This window comes from Siphateles boraxobius, unplaced genomic scaffold (assembly GCF_051911475.1).
Source record: "Siphateles boraxobius isolate OS27281-9 unplaced genomic scaffold, OSU_SipBor_1 8, whole genome shotgun sequence".
Classification (NCBI taxonomy): domain Eukaryota; kingdom Metazoa; phylum Chordata; class Actinopteri; order Cypriniformes; family Leuciscidae; genus Siphateles; species Siphateles boraxobius.
Window position 1 is genome coordinate 37424698 of NW_027509208.1, and position 13925 is coordinate 37438622.

At 37.7% G+C, this 13925-nt stretch overlaps 1 protein-coding gene across 1 annotated transcript; it reads left to right on the forward strand.

Moving 5' to 3' along the window:
* The first annotated feature begins 7206 nt into the window (after positions 1-7206).
* On the forward strand, positions 7207-12301 carry bmp2b (bone morphogenetic protein 2b). The gene is made up of 3 exons (XM_077219462.1): positions 7207-7625; positions 8755-9128; positions 11012-12301. Exons 2-3 carry the CDS (start codon positions 8768-8770, stop codon positions 11884-11886), a joined length of 1236 nt encoding a protein of 411 aa, XP_077075577.1. The 5' UTR covers positions 7207-7625; positions 8755-8767; the 3' UTR covers positions 11887-12301.
* Positions 12302-13925: the final 1624 nt, after the last annotated feature.

Below are 13925 nucleotides of genomic sequence, written 5' to 3' on the forward strand. Positions count from 1 at the left end.
TTAATGTCTTGTTTTCTCTACTTGTCAGATGATATATGTGTAATAGGTACGAAGTATGCTGCCCATTTCGAGGTCACGTCTAACCGTAAGCAAATTATATTTGTGAGGATAAAACAAAAAAAAAAACCGTGGCCTAAAATACTTGCGCGCGCACCAGCCACATCCTCTACTGCGCATACTCCGTCGCGTTTCCTTTCAACTGCCACTTTTTGACGTAGGCTATGTCGAAATTCGCTGATCGGTAGCTGCGTTTTCTCGTAATTGAAATTTAATTTGCCACTGCATCCATTAACTCAAACGAGCCCCCTCGGGATAAGAGTTTTTGAAAGGATTCTGCGTCTATGTATAGCCGGAGCTTCTTATGTCTGCGGAGGAGGCTATAAACAGCTGCATGTGCTTAAGCGGAGAAATGTAAATCTTGACACGGGATGTTTATGCAGCCCAAGCTTCTAATCATGCGAACGTATAATTCAGTGACATGTGGTGTCTTTACGAGACCAGTTTGATTCAAAGGGCAGATCCCTGTATTTACCAGTCTCTCTCTGAACCCCGAGAGCGTTATATCTCTCATCTCAAATCTTCAGATCTACATTAGTTTTCTGAAGTGGTAGAATTTTTCAAAAGAAAGCTGTCTTGGAATAGATCACCAAATTTGTAAATATGTAAATAGGCCTACATTATTAATTCATTAAAAATAATTATTTACTCATCATGTTGTTGCCACGTTGATCAAGTTGACACACACACACTCTCTCTCTCTCTCTCTCTCTCTCTCTCTCTCTCTCTCTCACACACACACACACACACACACACCATAAACTCTCCACAACATGTGGGCTATATTCCAAGTCTTCTGAATTTATATTATGAGAACAGACTGAAAGTAGTTTTTCATGGAAAACAACACATTTATTGATGTCCAACCTGAATCATATAGGCACAGCACAGTATTTGAAAGCGACGACAGAGGGGAAGCTTTTAATTAAAAAAATGGCTTTACTTTTGGTCTAGCTACTCTTCACACAAAGCTACCATATGACTTCAAAAGACTTGAAATGTATCACGTGAGTCATATGGACCACTTTTATTATACTTTTATAGTGCTTTTTTTGGCCTTGACAAATGAAGATGAAATAATGACAGAATTTCATTACTTTAAAGCTTTCAAAAGGCACCGCCTCACAATGTTCAAGTGTGAAGAGAGCTACAAAACCTCTTTTACTCCAATTATGAAATTGCCTTCTCTGTAAAACATTTAAAAATGATACATTTTCTAGGAAGTGAGTAAAACTGTGATGAAAGCCTGTGTCTAACAGGCACCTGTTTAATAATTTGCTTGAACTTTATTCAACCTGTCTTTTGTCCTTTGACAGACAGTCACTATCCATTTTAATGTTTCTATTATTGCTGTCTTGTCCTAAAAGGATTTCCATTACTAAATATAGCACTATATAGTCCAATAAACCCATCAATATAACTGCAAAGTACAGAGAATGTATCTAAGTCAAAGAGAGAACTTCAACCTGAAAAATATAGGACATATATTTCCACATCCTTTTTATACCCAGAACCAAATTATAAAACAGTCATTGCCACAATACATGGAAAAGAGCATCCAGCATGCTATTTAGAATTTTCACAGAAGAAAACAGTAAATGAAGTCAGAATTAACAGAATTTGAATCAGTATATAAATGGTTCATAGTTATTTTGTTTGAACGACTGTTCAAAAGAACAGAAAATGCAGAAAAAAGGTTTGGGGTTCCTAGGATTTAGAAAAAAAAATTGAATTAATACTTACATAAAGATAATCAAAAGTGAAAGAAACGACATTTATGTTTCAAAAGATTTATATTTTAATTGAATAATGTTATTTTGAAAGTATCACAGTTTTCTACATTAATGATAATCAGAAATGTTTATTTTTTGCAGAGCAGTTAATCAGCATATTAAAATGATTTCTGAAGGATCATGTGACACTGAGGACTGGAGTAATGATGCTGAAAATTCAGCTTTGACATCACAGGAATAAATTACATTTTAAAATACATTCAAATAAAAAATAGTGTAATAATGTTTCACAATATTACTGTTTTTACTGTATTTTCGTTCAAATACATGATTAAATTGTGGAAAAAAATGACTATATGACTGGAGGGATTGGTGATTCCATAGGCAGGATAACAAAGACAAGCATTTATTTTCTTTAGAATAATGTGCATCGATGAACCATTCACAAAATACTGAGAATATGTATTATTAATGTACACAGAGTCAATTTTTTTAAGCACTAGTTCAAGTATAAGCTTGAAGCACTAAAAGATGAAAGCAACAATGGCACATTATCACATTTGCTTGAAACGATTAGTGGGGTTCTAAGCATCACTGCAAAGACTCAGGGGGGTGGTCCGGGACAGGGTTTAAGGGAACCCAACTCAAGAACGTCCGATGACCTTTGGAATGTGTAGTATAGCATTCTGCCAAACAACTGTTAGCACAATGTAAGGGTCTCACTCTGCAGTCATCTCCATGCCTTTTCCCAGACAGACCCGTGGAATGCAGGTGATGACAGAAGCTCCACTCAGCTCTGTTGGAGGACACAGGAGAGACGCTCTGGCACTTTGATGCTCCTTAATGACGGCTGCTCCTCATCGGTTAGCCGGAGCGCTCAATAATATGCTGCTTGATTCATCCATGCAGACAGATGACTGACAAAACCCCATGTTCTACACTCATGGAGGTTTGGGTTGGAGTCAAGAGGATTTGTGGGCAGAATTCTCATATTTCGTTCTGCATGCAGCTTTGTGCATATTGAAATAGCTGTGATGGTTAGGAAACCAAAATTCTTTGACTGTTGTTCAGAGTTTGGGGTTGCCAAGCTGAAGTTGCCTGGGGTTTCTTTAGGGTCAGAACTAAAGTAACCAACAGCCAGTAAATGATGTTCCATAATGCATATTTGTAATGCTAAATAAACCCATACCCCTGGTTTCACAGACAATGCTAGACTAAAATGCAAGTTTGAGCTGTTTTACCTGATAGCAACTTGCACTGACATATCCTTAAATATGTCAGTGCCATTGTTTTGCCTCAATATGCAGACAGTAATGTTTTTCTTCTAAGGCATGTTTGTAAAAACGACTTAAATGTCCTAATTGAACTAATCCTGGCTTAATCCAAGCCCTGTCTGTGAAACCAGGCCATAGAGTTTAAGTTGATGGTGCATTTTTAATTTAAAATACCTCTAGCTTAAGTAGGCAAATATAAGGAAGGCATTTATAGGCTGATTGGCTCAACCAATGGCGTGAACATGGGGCGGGGCTATACGTTTTCCGATTAATGGAAGACAAAGGATGTTAGGGAAACCTGTTTGCAAACCATAATATGCTGAACGATAAGTGGCTTAAAAATTACACACATCATCTTTAAATGTAGCATTCAATCAATTAAAAAACAGTCAATTCAGTAAAGAAACTGTTCTATTATTGTTTAATTACTAATTACTAAGAATATGTAAGAAGTTCTTAGTGCACAAATGGTCAAATATTATAGCCATTCTTATTTTTCATCAAATACGGTGGCTTTCAGGGCTGCTTCAACATCAATATGATGAATTGAATCGAACAATTCCTTGTCTGAACAATGGCTGGCTCTTTGATGAATTGCTTTTTTTTATTTTATTTTTTTATAAGTCCCTTTAGCTACTAAATGCATGAATGTAAATGTCAATAAATTGACTTACCAGACAAATGCAAAAATTTTCAGCACAAAGCTCCAAACATAGGAATGATCTTTAAAGGTTGTTGCAAGAAAAGTCAGAGGTCATTGCCCTTCCATACGGATCAAAGATTCTGCAAGCGGTATAAAGCCCCTGAAAGCTGAATATGTCATACAGGTCAATTCTTCATTTGCCATTTAAATGAGCTCCTCCATGGCGTTATTCCCAGGAAAGCAAGCATCAGACCGGAATTTTTACCCACAGGCTGCAGCGATCCACCATTTGGGGAACTAAACAGATAACTTTGAGCAAATAATGAAATGGAATTCAAAAGATAACATTTTATCCAATCAGAGAATAATTAGATCAGCCATCAATTCATTAGATAATGACTTTAGGTTTTTTAACGGGGCATTGAGGGTAAAATTGAAGCACACAAACACCAGCAGACCTTGTGGACACAATCTGCTTGCCCTCACCAGTAGACAATAAGACAAAGATAAACATTCTTTTCACTCTCCGCGGTCCTCTTGTTTTGAGTAATTAAGGCTACTTAACATGCATTGTGAAGTGTTATCCCTGAATCTAAAGCACCTTTGGCCAATGGAGAGCTTAGAGCACTATGTTCATGGCCAACTGTTTTGCCAACAAGGTGAATGTTAGGGGAGCGGCAAATGGGAATAAAAGTGGGTAAAGGATTTTTATTATAACTTTAACAGGCTACATATTCCTTATTAAACGATAAGAAGCTCCAGAAGCTATCTGTAATCTTTTAAGTGATCATCTGATTTGTGTACCAAACTCACTTTTACTGCCCGGGACTGGTAGAGACCAGTATCACCTAAGGAATGGAATGCGTCAGTGTATTTTAATTGCAAAGTGGATGATCCAGGGATTATCCCTCATAAGATGTTATTGTCTTGGAAGCACACAAAGATATCTTTTGATCTCAATGGAGTTTAATCTACTGCTGTCTCTCCCATCTCAATGGCCCAGTTGCTTTTGTCAAAACAAGATTGCCATCAACACATAATTGAAATGAATACCTGTAACCAATGAGGGGTTTTCATATGCGGATTTCTTCGACATACGTGCTGTTGACTAAGCAGACGTCCATGGATTTGTCTAATAGTAATGGTTTCAGTCTGACTTTCCTCAGAGTGACATCTGACCTCCCTTGCAAGTTAATGCCCCTCGATAGAATCACCTGTCCTTCACAAAACAATACTTTATAGCCAGTTAAGATATATAAACATAATCATAAATAAAATCTAGATCAAAAATAAAAATGTTTTGGCTGCTTGATGGCTCCTACTCTTGCCATTTTCTTAATAAATGTCTATTAGGATTCAGGAGAGGATCAACCCTCTGGTCTGAAAGAGTAAAGGGCATTTCATTTGCAAGCTCTCGTTAATGAGTGTAAAACAAGATTTAATCCAGCCATTAACACTTCTTGATCAACGATAACCAGGGATTTACCTCAAAGGAATCTGCCTGGTGCAGCTGAGGGTTAATGTCATGTCATTCAAAAAGCATTAACTTTTTTTATAATAAAGTATGGTACATGAGGATTAAAAAGGAAAAGTACACATTCTTTATAAGCAAAACAAACACACTGTTGCATTATAGAAACCTTTTAACCCCTCACCAATTGATACACACAGATCATTGTTATTGAAATAGAGAAGAAGCACTTCTCCAGAACCTTGTCTGCTCAGGATTTAACTGTAATTGCCACCTTGATGGTGTGAATGGTTTGTGATTTAAGAAGTTTTGTTTTGTGTGTGTGTGTGTGTATACTGGTCAAACGTTTAAAAACTTTACTATTTTAATTTTTTTTGAAACAAGTCTAATACTCATCAAGCCTGCACTTATTTGATCAAAAAATACAGAAAAAACAGTAATATTGTGAAATATTATTACAATTTAAAATAATGATTTTCTATTTGAATATACTTTAAAATAAATTTAATTAATGTGATGCAAAGATGAATTTTCATCAGCCATTACTCCAGTCTTCAGTGTCACATGATCCTTCAGAAATCATTGTAATATGCTGATTTATTATCAATGTTGGAAACAGTTGTGCTGCTTAATATATTTTTTAAATCTGTGATACTTTTTCATGATTCAATGATGAATAAAAAGTTAAAAAGAACAGCATTTATTCAAAATAGAAAACTATTCCAACAATATAAATCTTTACTATCACTTTTTTTTTAATCAATTTAACACATCCTTGCTGAATAAAAGGATTCATTTCTTACAAAATATTTCTATTTTAAATAAATGTTGTTCTTTTTTTTCTTTTTATTCATCAAAGAATTCTTGAAAAAGTATCACGCATATTAAGCAGCACAACTGTTTCCAGCAAAGAATGATTTCTGAAGGATCATGTGACTGAAGACTGGAGTAATGATCCTGAAAATTCAGCTTTGTATTACAGAAATAAATTATATTTTAAGGTATATTAAATTAGAATATCATTATTTTAAATTGTAATAATATTTCACAATATTACTGTTTTTCTGTATTTTGGATCAAATTAATAAATTAGCATAAAATAACTTATTTACAAAAACATTTAAAATAGTGTTTTAAAACTTTTGACTGGTACAGACAGGCAGATTGATAGAGCTAAATAAAGTAATGTAGGCTACTTTGGGGTCGGGGACTCCCAGGGGGTCGTAGAGGGGTCCTATCTTGTTTCTTTCATAAAGCTGCTATGGAAATATGTAGTGTAGAAATTTATACATTATATAAAATGTAATTGAAAATGTTTCACTTTAGGTTTATGCATCTAACAGTGCATGGGTAATAATATTTGTCAAAACAAAATACAAACAAAATAAGTATTCTTGGACTCGCAGGGGGCTGTGAGGGGATGCTATCTTGTTTTTTTCTAGTGAGTAGCCACTATCTCCTTCGGGTAGTAAAGCTTTTCTGTAAAGTTGAAGTGGAAAAAAATAGGGTGAAAAGTAAAATAGAAGTGCCCATTAAAATGATATACAATTGAAATAAAATGTTTTCCTTTAGGTTTAAACATCTAAAAGAATATATTCACAAACACTGCCAGTTTGAAACAACAACATTTTTTTAGACAATATTTTAAGAATTTCTTTGCTTTTATATTGTAATGACAAAATTAAAAGTCAATTATTTATTTGTTTGTTTTTTTAACAATTTTTTTCCTATATTTGCACATTGTAAATGGCTCTTTATACATGAAAATACAGAGTCCATTATATTATAGTAATCATATTTGGGGAGTTTAAAGTTGGAAACCTCCTATTTTAAAATCTAATATTATTTTAACCGTATGTAGTATAACATTCTTTTCCCGGTAAAATTACTAACACGTTTACAGCGTAAAACACATAGAATATGTGCAATGACAAATTCTATATATCTCATCACGCACAGTGTGGGCATGTTCAAACGTTTGAATTGAGAGAACGCGACGCATTTCAATGGACTTTAATGATGACAGTCATTGTGACATCACCAGACAACAAAAAGCCTCGCGCTCGCGGAGCGAAGCGCTCCAATCAATGGCACAGACGCGGCGCGTGGTGCACGCAGAGATGGATCTCCAAGCAGTCTCCAAAAACTTCTGCTGATCTTTTTTTTTTTCCTTCAAAACAAAAAAATGACAAATCCAGGATTCTGCGATCTCGCGCTGTCACTTTTGGGACTGCTGCTTTCTTTGACCTAAGCGCTCGCGCTCTTCGTTAGAGCTTAACACAGTCTAGTTTAAAGTGCTGCACAAGTATGGACAAGAAGAGGCGACCTGAGTTGCGGCGACTCTCTGTCGTGGGATAAAAAAAAGTCGGTTGTGGATTAAAACACGAATTCATGAGGAACTTAAAAGACGACGGGAACGCAGACCGGCCACAGCGCTTCCTCCTTCGGTAACGCTACAAATTATTTGTTTGATATTAGGTTTTGCAAACAGCGCGAGTGTATTAAAACCAATGCTGACATTTATATTATAACACAATGCATCGTATATCACCTTATATAAGTACATACATGTAGTGTGCAAGGTCAGGAGTTATGCGCAAATGAAAAGAAAACATTTCTCTGGTTCCTTATCGTCAGATCTCTTTGTCGTCTTTGTTGCTTGAGTTGTTTTTGCGTAAGATCTACCACCTGTAGCCTCACAACTCTGCCTCTCTTTTGCCTGGTCTTTTGCTAGACATTAAGACCTTTTGAAGACTTTCCTTTCATGATCTAAAGGCAGACCCCCACCCAGACACTGCTCTCTTATCTCCCTTTAATTGCAGACTCCATGTCTGCTGTCTTCATGTCTCTACCTTCTTTCGATTCCTTTTGATTCACTCTTTCCTGTTTCATCACATTTGTCTGACATCCTCTTTGGAGTCTCCTGCTTTCACTGTAGATCAATCTCTTATTATAGCCTGCGGCAGGGATATTATTCTTAATCTTTATATGCGTGTGTGTGTTCATCGCCTCAGACATCTCCAAAATATCTAGATATGTCTGTGGTTTGAGGCAGCCGCAGGTTGAAAGTGTCTAGGGACCTTTTCCATGCAATAAAGTGGTTGAAGCTCTGGACTAGTAGTCAAAAGTGTTTTTAGGAATTAAAGGAACAGGTATTCCATAATAACCAAACAAACTTTATATTTGTCAGAAATGTATCAGAAACATACTGTATACTCTTTGAAACAAAGTTATTTAATGGTTCTTTGAAGGACTTGAGGTTAAGCAAAGACTCATCTTCTCATATAGAATACATTTTTTTACTTTACAGGTTTCTTGAGATCAGTGTGTTGGTTTTTTGTTTCTTTAAAGCAGCAGTGCATGATGACTTTCTAAAAGTTATTTGTGGAACTAAAAAAGGTTCTCCTATGACAATGCGGTAAATTTTTTTAAAAAACATATTTTTTTAAATCATGAACTTGAATGATGGTAAGAAGAATGTTCTTTGCTGAACCTAAGATGCAAAAAAACAACACTTATTTAAAATAAACTGATTTGTTTTTGATGGAAGGACTAATCTGTATTCTCTCTTCACAGGAACTGACTGATCATGGTCGCTGTGGTCCGCGCTCTCACGGTGCTGTTGCTCGGTCAGGTGTTGCTGGGAGGTGCCGCTGGACTCATTCCCGAGATCGACCGACGGAAATACAGTGATTCTGGGAGAGACACACCGGAGCGGTCAGATATAAACTTCCTGAACGAGTTTGAGCTACGGCTGCTCAATATGTTTGGACTGAAGCGAAGACCCATGCCGAGCAAATCAGCGGTGGTCCCTCAGTATATGCTGGACTTGTATAATATGCACTCTGAAAACGATGACCCGAACATCCGGCGCCCGAGGAGCACTATGGGAAAGCATGTGGAACGGGCAGCCAGCAGAGCAAACACAATACGAAGTTTTCATCACGAAGGTGAGGCCTAATTTTTGATTGTGAATTTTTTTGTTGTCTTTTTTTGTGTGTGCAGTCTAATTTAGATTTCAAGGTTATTTTAAATAAAAATTTAGAAGTTTGAGTCTTAAAAGAGCATTTGTTTATTCCCAGAACATTCTACAATTCTAAGGAATGATGTGATGCAACCATTTGGAAACTATTGGCATTCCATAAACAGCTCTCACTATTATTAAAGAAGCAAAAAATTGCATCCTAATGGCGACTTTACTGCAAATAATTGATAGTGTTTGAGTGCACTTAGAGTAGTTTTCCAGACAAGGTGTGGAGTTCATGCACTAGTTATTTTCCAAGAATCCACAGATTACAGTAACAAACCTTATCAGGAAATCCAGGATGGTATTTGCGCATAGGCTGTTAGTTTTGCTGTTCTCCATCAAGTTCTGACATTTAATTTTTTTGGGGGGGGTTTGCACCACCTTTCATTCAGAAATTGTGTGCGTGCGTGTGTGTGTGTTTAGCTTTGCTCAACTCTTTATCACATGCCCGAGTAATTCTAGCCTAACTACTTGAGCCAGTCGGGAGATTGTGGGTGGCCTTGTTGAATGGTCAGATTTAAATTCACTAGTAACAGAATTTTTTTTTTTTTTATAATGATATCAACCCAAGTGTGATCAGGTGGCATGTCAATTAAGTCTCTTTTAGGTGTGTTATCTGATTTAAACACTCGAGAAACATGCCCCCTCTTGCTCTGGAAGATTTGAGCCTTGTTCATGGAAGGCTTCTTTCTGGAGTCTGTTTAGAGGTCAACATAAACTATTGCATACTATTTCGTGTTCTACATGAGAGTCATTACAGGCTGTAAAATGGCATAGATTCGGATGGATGACATCCAGTGGTTGAGCTGACACACTGCAAACAAGGATGCTTTTTGTGTGCTCACATTGAAACAAACTATTTAAGCACTTGCATTAAGTTTCTTCCCTGTTTACTCCAAATGAGACTTTTTCTCATGTACTCAGTAGTAATTGTGCACCTCCTTTGCCTCAGGCTTTTGTCATTGTCTTAGTATGGTGAACTCGGTGGTTGAGGACCTAACAGGAATTTTATTAAATCCTTCAAAAAGTTTTCGATGCAATGTCATTGTTTTAAAATTTCGTCCAATATGGAGCTGCTGAAATAGCTTTAATTTGACGTCAGTCCTTTTGAGAGATTCTTTGTCAGTTTTGAAGGTAGCCGTCTTGAATGTACGACTTGTACGATTTGCTGTTTTGGCATAACATACAAACAGAAATTAGGAATGTCAATACACTCATAACTGTGGCTAACTGCTTTCGACAAGCCCTGACATGTTCGCAGTCACTCCCCCTCAAGACGGATTGACTGGAAGAAAAAGGAAAAGGTGAGGAAAGACAGACAGAACGAGGGAAAGATAGAGCTGGGCTTTCCCACATCAAATAAAGCGTGCTTATCTTCTGTAGGCTCTTTGTGATTATGAAGCAGATAGGTTGGATTATTGGGAATGGAATTTCCAAAACGTCTCTTTTCAAAAGAGATTAAGTGAGCTCTTTGGTCTAAGAGCGTTTTATTTTAGGGCATTGAGTCGTAGGAGTAGCTGTTCCTTTGCTGATTGCAACCTTTATTCGATAAAGACCTGGAAACAAGAGAATGTTGTCACTCTGCAGTTACACAAACAGCCTCGCGCTCGCAGCTAGCCTTTCATTTTAACACCTGGTTCTACTGTATAATCTCTCGTTCAGGCCAGACAAGAAAATGCTGAGTGGAAAATCTAAAGTCAAAGTGAAAATGTCAGGTTTCAGCCTGAAGAAGTGTATAGTTCACATCTAACAGTGTTCTTAATTTGTTGACACGGATCTAACAGACTCTTTCTTCTGTCGTTCCAGAGGCTTTTGAGGCACTGTCCAGCCTGAGAGGAAAAACAACACAGCAGTTTTTCTTCAACCTTACCTCCGTTCCCGTCGAGGAGCTCATCACGGCCGCTGAGCTGCGTGTTTTCAGGGACCAGGTTCTTGGTGACGCCGGCGCAGGTGGCTTCCACCGAATTAACATTTACGAGGTGTTCAGGCCAGCGCTGGCCCCCTCCAAAGAGCCTCTTACCAGACTTCTCGACACCCGATTGGTGCAGGACTCTCACACACGCTGGGAGAGCTTCGACGTGGGCTCGGCCGTGGCTCGCTGGGCCCGTGAATCCCAGCAGAACCACGGGCTCATGGTGGAAGTGCTCCATCCTGAGAAGCCGGAAGGATCTGAGGAGGCCGAGAGGAACCGGAGGAGACATGTGAGGGTCAGCCGATCCCTTCACACGGACGAGGACTCGTGGGCGCAGGCCCGACCGCTTCTGGTGACCTACAGCCATGACGGGCAAGGCTCAGCTGTCCTGCATTCGAACCGAGAGAAACGGCAGACGCGGCGAGGGCCGAAGCAGCGCAGGAAGCAGCACCAGCGCACAAACTGCAGGAGACACGCTCTTTACGTGGACTTCAGCGACGTGGGCTGGAATGAGTGGATCGTGGCGCCGCCGGGGTACCACGCTTTCTACTGCCACGGCGAGTGTCCCTTCCCGCTGTCGGACCACCTGAACTCCACCAATCACGCCATCGTCCAGACGCTGGTGAACTCGGTCAATTCCAACATTCCCAGAGCCTGCTGCATCCCAACAGAGCTCAGCCCCATATCGCTGCTGTACCTGGACGAGTACGAGAAAGTCATTCTTAAAAACTATCAGGACATGGTGGTGGAGGGCTGTGGGTGCCGATGAGAACTACATCTACCCCAATGAAGACTTTTATTTATACAAAAGAACATTCAAAGAGCTATTTTGGAGGAAGAAAAGAAATATATATGAATATATTTATGTTGACTGAAAAAAAGGGAAAATAAATATTTTAATGAGAGTGCTTGCTTTTTCCAGTGGCTTTGAAGATGTTTTTTTCTGTCCCATGTAAATATCAAAATGAGTGCAATAGCACATGAAGTATAATGCTCAGATTTTTATGATGTATTTATTGCATAACCACTTTATTTGTAAATGATGTGTATTTATCATGAAAAAATATATGATCTTCATTCAGTGTGCATCTGGGAATACATTTTTTAAACCAAAAAATAAACCATGGATGATGAAGTTCTCTTTACAAGTCATGATATAATAAATATGCTGTTGCATAGACCCATATGGCATGTGGTTACTTTATGCAATACTGGAATTCTGACATTTTCTTTATGAAACAATTCAAAAGGTGATAATCTGATTTGAGTAAGAATCCAGTACAAGCCAGAAACCAGCATGTCATGTAAAGAGCCCTCCAAAAGCTTGAAAATACCATAGGAAAAGTTGGGTTTTGAACAATATCAGGTTAAATACTTATAATATAGGAAATAATTTCCATTGATAAGGGACAACGCAAATTATGAAGAAATAATTAATTCAAAACACAGAAAAAGCATCTCTAACTTGTGGTTTAATTGGTTTGTTGTGTACTTAATTTAAAATAGCTATCAATCAACTAGCTCTAATGGTGTGTAATCTTCAAAAAGAAACCCAAACTGAGTTTATTCCAGCAATCAGACATCACTGATGCTGTGATGTGTATAATTCACCATTATGATGTCATTGAAAAAAATCCTTATTGCTGGTTTTTAATTATAATTACAAGTTACTCAAATGCATTTATGCCAAAAGAGGCATATTGTCCAAACCTGTGTTTCTAAACCCTGGGAAGGCACTGCATAATCACAAAAGACACAGAAAAGGAAATGCATGTTTTTCAAGCATACATGGTTGTATTAGCATTTTTTTGTGTTGTGGCTCTGTCAAGTAGTGACACTCAAAAGTAAATCAACAAAGGTAGCATCTTATTTTTAAATAGATTTGCCAATCACATCCATTGGATTTGTTCGACGATGGATCAATCTGGAACACATCAGAAGATAAGATGTTTCTTGGAAACTACTGTACTGGTACTCTAGGCATGATTCACATCTCATCTAAATTCAAACATTCATGCAGAAACATTGCAAACATTGGAATAATAAATCACAATGACCCTTAAGCCCACTGAGGGTTGAGCAGCTTTGATTTTAGCATAATTATGTGTGTTTGGCTACTTTTTTTCCAATCTGAAGTTTATCCAAAAGTGTTCTATTTCTTGCTACGTTAGTTTGTCATTGTATAGACCAAACCGCAGGTCTGGTATGGAAAAACTCAACAGCCTTTGTGGTTTCTATTCACCAGATATTCATTCAGCCCCAGAAGGAACTGTTTTCCTTTTTTTTTTTTTTACCCAGAATGAATGCTTTTAATGAAAATTACATTTCATGCAACGGTAAAAGCTGACTTCCTCCATCCAGAGCACTCTTAGAGTGGGGAAACATTCTCAAGGAGTGTTAGATTTAATGGTTTGTCTTTAAAGAGTCCATAAAGCTTTAATTGAGTTATATGGCAATACAACTTCCCTGCCATGTTTCACATTTAACATGCATTTCCCAACGTCCCTCCTGTTCTGTCAGCCTACAAGCTCCGACCCTTTGACTTCTTACTACCCAAGAGATCAGGGGAAAACTAAAGCAGGGTCAGGGTCACTGCAGAGTGCCATAAAACATTTCAGTCGTTGGATTGGCCAAACAACTATATCAGTGGCATACTATGCTTTAGTTTCACATAGACGTGCCTCAGCTGGGTCATTCCTACTATTCAGTAATTTGTCTGCATTAATTGTCCGAATAGATTAAATAAAATATAACATAAAAATAGAAACTAACAATAAATTAAACAAGTATACATATGTATGAACCATT

What these genes read in the sequence shown, in the direction of transcription:
- bmp2b (XM_077219462.1), top strand. Translation starts at nt 8,768, where the DNA reads ATGGTCGCTGTGGTCCGCGCTCTCACGGTGCTGTTGCTCGGTCAGGTG. An exon ending in ACGAAGTTTTCATCACGAAG is followed by an intron (nt 9,129 to 11,011) that starts GTGAGGCCTAAT and finishes CTGTCGTTCCAG; the next exon opens with AGGCTTTTGAGGCACTGTCC.